The sequence below is a fragment of the Sorex araneus genome, chromosome 2 (genome assembly GCF_027595985.1).
Source record: "Sorex araneus isolate mSorAra2 chromosome 2, mSorAra2.pri, whole genome shotgun sequence".
Taxonomy (NCBI): domain Eukaryota; kingdom Metazoa; phylum Chordata; class Mammalia; order Eulipotyphla; family Soricidae; genus Sorex; species Sorex araneus.
In genome coordinates, this window is record NC_073303.1 from 252815887 (window position 1) to 252821886 (window position 6000).

Sequence of the window (6000 nt, forward strand, 5' to 3'; positions counted from 1 at the left end):
CCAGGCTAGACCATGCCGACCAGATGCCCCAGGCTAGACCATGCTGACCGGATGCATAAAGCAAGCCCTGCTGGCAGATGACTGCTGCTGGCATCATCTTTGTCCCCTCTTGAGCATGACCCAGCATCTTTGGGACCTTGACCTCCGTGTTATTTGTCCGTCTCCCCGGGAGCCGTGAATGGGGAGTGTCGAGGATGGGGTGGGGGTGAGCTGAATTCATCTTTCCGTTTCTTAAGCAGCTCCGTCTCCCGGGGCCCTTGCATCACACCTCCAGCCCACTCTCTGAGAAGGAGAATGGCTGGAGGACCCCTCCCCCACCCATCAGGCCTCCTGAGTACCATTTGGGAAACCCCCCCAGAAAAATTTTTCCAAGGGGCTGGAACAATAGCACAGCGGGGAGGGCGTTTGCCTTGCACGTGGCCGACCCAGGTTCGATTCCCAGCATCCCATATGGTCCCCTGAGCACCGCCAGGAGTCATTCCTGAGTGCAGAGCTAGGAGTAACCCCTGAGCATTGTCGGGTGTGACCCAAAAGGCAAAAAAAAGTAAAAAGTGCAGGGAAGTCATGGGCAGGTACAGGTGCCAAGGGTGAGACGGAAACGGTCACCCCCTGGCGTGGCCTTTATTCCTCCTCAGAAGCGTCCCTGGAAACCCTGGATGGTGCCGGCCCCCAGACCCCAGGGTCCCCCGTGCTCAGGGTCTCTTCTTCTCTCCCGTCACCCACAGGGGGGTGCTCAGATCAGCCTGGCCGAAGTCAGCCGCTCCGGGGAGAGCTCGACGCGCTGGTACAACCTCCTGAGCCACAAGTACCTGAAGAAACAGATCCCAGAGCCCTCGCCAGCGGGAGCGCCCACCCCCAGCCCGGGGCCCGAAAGCACAGTGAGTCCCCCCAGGCCCCCACCCCGGGCCCCACCCCGACAGCACCTGCGGGGTCGAGCAGGCGGGAGAGCGAGGCAGGGAGCCCCCGTCGGCAGCGGGACCCCGTCCCCCTGGGCCTTCCCCCTCCGCTCCCTCCGTGCGTGACTGCAGCTAACTTGCCCCGTGGAAACCCAGTGCGGGAGGGGCTGAGATGCAAAGCCGGGCCCGGCTGGATGGTGCCAGCCCCACCCTGAGACACGGCTTTGCGGCCCCCGGCAGATGGAACGGCAGCGAGAGGTCAAGCACGCACAGAACACGGGCTAGTGGGGGCACACGTGTCCGAGCCTCCACATCCGTGTGTCTGGGGGTGAGGTTTCGGAGGTGCATTCAGAGAGCGCCCTTAGACAGAGTGGGGGCAGGTGAGGCTGCTTCCGGAACGTTCCCGGGAGCCTGACATTGGCTCAAGACCAGGCAAAAGGGCTGGAGAAGTTAATGGGGGCTGTAGTGATAGCACAGCGGGGAGGGCGTTTGCCTTGCACGCTGCCAACCTGGGTTTGATTCCCAGCATCCCATAAGGTCCCCCAGCACCGCCAGGAGTCATTCCTGAGTGCAGAGCCAGGAGGAACCCCTGAGCATCACTGGGTGTGACCTGAAAAGTTTAAAACAAAACAAAAAAAACTAGAAGTCCTGGGCACCACTGGGAGTGACCCAACAGTGAACAGAAGGAAGAAAGAGGGAAAGAGAAAGAGAACAGGAGAGTAAAGCAGAGGGCCAGAGAGATAGTCCAGTGGGTAGGGTGCTTGCCTTGCCCGTGGCTGACCCAGGTTCGATCTCCAGCATCCCTCTGGGTCCCCCGAGCACTGCCAGAACGCGTTCCTGAGTGCAGAGCCTGGAGTAACCCCAGACCACTGCTGGGTGCAGGAGAGAAAGGAAGGGAGGGAGGGAAGGGGGGCTGGGAAATAGTCCGGCCATTAAGGCGCATGCCTAGCAAGCACCCAGCCCAGGTTCAGTTCCCAGCACCTGAGCCCCAAGAGCCCCCGCCCCCCTCCTCAGCCTTGACTCCCGCCTCCCTCCCCAGCTCTGCACTCAGGGCCATACAGCAGCATCACGTCCTCGGGGACCTTCTCACTGAGCCTACCACCTGGTTCACCCAGATGGGGCCCCTGGACCTCCTGAGCGTTGCTTGGAAGCCCCCCACCCCACCCCCAAAAAAGCAAAATAAGGGTTTTCACTAGAGGACAGTTGCACTTTGCTTTTCGGGTCACACCCGGCGATGCACAGGGGTCACTCCTGGCTCTGCAGTCAGGAACTACCCCTGGCGGTGTTCAGGGGACCCTATGGGATGCTGGGAATCGACCCGGGTCGGCCGTGTACAAGGCAAATGCCCTTCCCGCTGTGCTATCGCTCCAGCCCCGAGGGCAGTTACACTTTACTTGCCCGCAACTGGCATCCCCTTGGCTGACTCCCACGTGTGGAAGCTGCATTTGCTGGAGACAGCCTACCAGCCTGGCCGCCAGGCGCCCGGGGACACTGTCTCTGTCTTTTATTTTATTTTATTTGTTTGCTTTTTGGGTCGTCACATCCAGCGATGCTCAGGGCTGACTCCTGACTCTGCACTCAGGAATGACTCCTGGCGGTGCTCAGGGGACCCTATGGGATGCTGGGAATCAAACCCCGGTCTGTCTCGTGCAAGGCAAACGCCCTACCCGCTGTGTTACTAGCTCTAGCCCCCTGCGTCCATGTCTTGAAGTCGAATGAGATCCCAGGCCCCTCCTGAGTGGGCCGCAGAGCTGGCGGGCAGGTTCCCACTGCGCTGCGTGCGTCTCTCGGACTCCATCTGGAGCGTCTGTGCCAAGGTTTGCGGGAGAGAGGCCGGATCAGGCCCTAGAGGTCAGGGAAGAGTCAAGATTTAAGGGACTGGAGCCATAATCCAGCGGGGAGGGCGCATGCTTTGCACCAGGCTAACCCAGGCTCGATCCCTGACACCCCCTAGGGTCCCCCGAGCACCACCAGGAGTGATTCCTGAGTGCAGAGCCGGGAGTCAGCCCTGAGCATCGCCGGGTGTGACCCCCTCCCCCCAAAAAGCCAAAATAAATAAATAATAATAATTTTTTTTGGGGGGACACACCTGGTGATGCACAGGATTACTCCTGGCTCTGCACTCAGGAATTACTCCTGGCAGTGCTCAGGGGACCCTATGGGATGCTGGGAATCGAACCCGGGTCGGCTGAGTGCAGAGTGCAAGGCAAACATCCTCCTCGCTGTGCTATGGCTCCAGCCCTAGTTTTTTGTTTTTTTTTTTTAAAGAAGGTAGGGATGTGCCCTCCCTCACAGTGCCTGCCGTCCCTTTTGGCGGGCCGGAATTTGGTGTTGGTTCCCTCTTTCCTTTTCTTGCAAGAAACTCGCAGGAGTTCTCCAGGCTCTGGCCCTCACACGCCCCCAAGTGCAAGCATCCGTTTTTGCATTCCTTGTTCTCCGCCTTCCCCCAAGCTCAGCGTTGGGTCCTCGGCTGCGAATCCTTTCTTGCATCTATAATTTCCCCCTCTCCACCTCCCCAATGATGCTGCTCGTTCTTGAGGGAAACCGAGTCTCAGAGTAACCGATGTCCAGGGGCTCTCTTGAAGTCGTTCCTACAGAGATGCCTCCTCTAGAGAGCCCTCCTGGCTTGCAGCCCCTGGAGCTGCCTTTGCCACAGCTAGAGCGGCCCTCTCCCCTCGTCCTTCTCACGCTGCCGCTTGCTGAAGGCTCCTGTGGGGGTCTCCCCGATGACACGGTCCCCTCCTGGAAGCTCGAGACCCATCTCCTCTCACCAGCTGTTTGCAGCTGTTCTCCAGAACTCGGACCTGTGCGCCCAGCCATTGTTCCCTAGTGAGCACTGGCCCCGGAGCCACAGGGCAGCGGGAAGGGCGCTTGCCTTGCACGTGGCCGTTCCGGATTCAATCCCGGGGACCCCATAGGATCCCCCGAGCCCCACCACGATGGTCCCCGAGTGCAGAGGCAGGAGTCAGCCCTGAGCACGGCTGGGTGTGGCCACGCCCCCCCAAATTATTCTCCAACGAGCAAGAAGGGCCCCGTTGCCACCGTGCGTGACCTCGGGGACAGCGTCTTGGCCCGGGAGGGTCTCGGAGCTGCCCCGTGGCCTCGAGGGACCGTTGGCCCGTCTCTTCCCGGCAGGATGCCGTGTCGGCGCTGCTGGAGCAGACGGCAGTGGAGCTCGAGAAGCGGCAGGAAGGGAGGAACAGCGCCCAGACCCCGGAGGACAGCTGGTAAGTGGGGGGTGGGGGAGGGGTGGCCCTTTGGGGAAACTGAGGCACCATCTTGCAGGACTTTTCTAAACAGGCCACAGACGGCAGGTCCTGGGGGTCCCAGATTGCTTGCCACTTTGTCTCACGTTCCCCGACCCCCACGTACTCCTTCCTGGGTCATGGCAGCTTCCCCGTGTGCCCCTTCCTGGGTGACACCGGGGTGTGTCTGGGCGCCTTCTCGGCTGTCGAGTTTTTCTGATTCGAATTTGAAGTGAGGTCTTTTTTTTTTTTTTGCAGGGATGGGGGTCTGCCCAGCAGTGCTCTGGGGTTACTCCTGACTCTGCACTCAGGGGTCACTCCTGGGTGGGCTCAGGAAGTGGGGGGGAGCCCCCTATGGGATGCTGAGGATCGAACCCGGGTCAGCCGTGTGCAAGGCAAACGCCCTTCCCACAGTACTGTCGCTCCAGATCCTGAAGTGACGTCTTGATTATATAGTCCAGGGAGCAAAGTTACCGGGCAGGGTTCAGATGCCAGCTCCATTCTCTAAATATTTATAACCTGGTGGGATCTCTGTGTGTGGGGTGTGTGTGTGTGTGTGTGTGTGTGTAGGGTTCAGGGTTCAGATGCCAGCTCCAGTCATGCCAGCTCCAGTCCTTAAATATTTATAACCTGGTGGAATCTGTGTGTGTGTGTGTGTGTGTGTGCAGGGTTCAGATGCCAGCTCCATTTTTTAAATATTTATAACCTGGTAGAATCTGTGTGTGTGTGTGTGTGTGTGTGTGTGTGTGTGTGTGTGCAGGGTTCAGATGCCAGCTCCATTTTTTAAATATTTATAACCTGGTAGAATCTGTGTGTGTGTGTGTGTGTGTGTGTGTGTGTGTGTGCAGGGTTCAGATGCCAGCTCCATTTTTTAAATATTTATAACCTGGTAGAATCTGTGTGTGTGTGTGTGTGTGTGTGTGTGTGTGTGTGTGTGTGTATGCAGGGTTCAGGGTTCAGATACCAGCTCCATTTTTTAAATATTTATAACCTGGTGGAATCTGTGTGTGTGTGTGTGTGTGTGTATGTGTGTGTTGAGCTGGGGAGTTACTTGGGGGGGTTTGTGTGTATGTGTGTGTGTTGAGCCGGGGGAGTTATTTGGGGGGGGGTTGTGTGTGTGTGTGTTGAGCGGGGGAGGTATTTGGGGGGGGTTGTGTGTGTGTGTGTGTGTTGAGCTGGGGAGTTACTTGGGGGGGGTTTGTGTGTATGTGTGTGTGTTGAGCCGGGGGAGTTATTTGGGGGGGGTTGTGTGTGTGTGTGTGTTAAGCGGGGGGAGGTATTTGGGGGGGTTGTGTGTGTGTGTGTGTTGAGCGGGGGGAGGTATTTGGGGGGGGTTGTGTGTGTGTGTGTGTGTGTTGAGCGGGGGAGGTATTTGGGCCCGCCCTGGCAGTGCTCAGGGCTGACTCCTGGTCTGTGCTCAGGGACCCCCTCCCAGCGGGGCTCAGGGGACCATATGTGGTCCCACGTGGGCCGGGCCGTGTGTCAGGCCCTCGCCCTACCCACGACCCCGTCTTTCCACCCTCTCCCCCGCCCCGTCCCAAAGCCATTTGCAAGCTCCTTATGGCTTGAGAGTCTGTGAGCCGCAGGGTCCACCCCACGGTCCAGATCGGTGACCTTTCAGGAAGCCAAACTGCTGCGTGGGCAGCACCCAGCTCGGGGAGTAGATCACCGCCTCCGCCCCAGAAGCCCGGGGCCCGTGCCGTCCGGGCCACTGTCCTTTCCCCGAGGGGCTGCCACCGCCACCACCACAGTCATTCTCTGCCTGTCCTGCCCCTCCGCAGGGGAAAAATTGGGGACATCACATCCCCTACCTGGGCTCAGAGGAAGGATCAGGAGGAAATGCTCAGAGCAAAGTGCTC

The 6000-nt window shown here is 59.1% G+C and overlaps 1 protein-coding gene across 2 annotated transcripts in view; it reads left to right on the forward strand.

The window, feature by feature from the left end:
- The window catches only part of WWC1 (WW and C2 domain containing 1), a 119312-nt gene that overhangs the window by 98104 nt on the left and 15208 nt on the right, over positions 1 to 6000 (forward strand). For both annotated transcript variants that reach the window (XM_055126241.1, XM_055126242.1), the window contains exons 16-17: positions 726 to 878; positions 4032 to 4123. In XM_055126241.1, coding sequence (XP_054982216.1) covers positions 726 to 878; positions 4032 to 4123 — 245 coding nt within the window. The remainder of the gene's footprint in view (positions 1 to 725; positions 879 to 4031; positions 4124 to 6000) is intronic.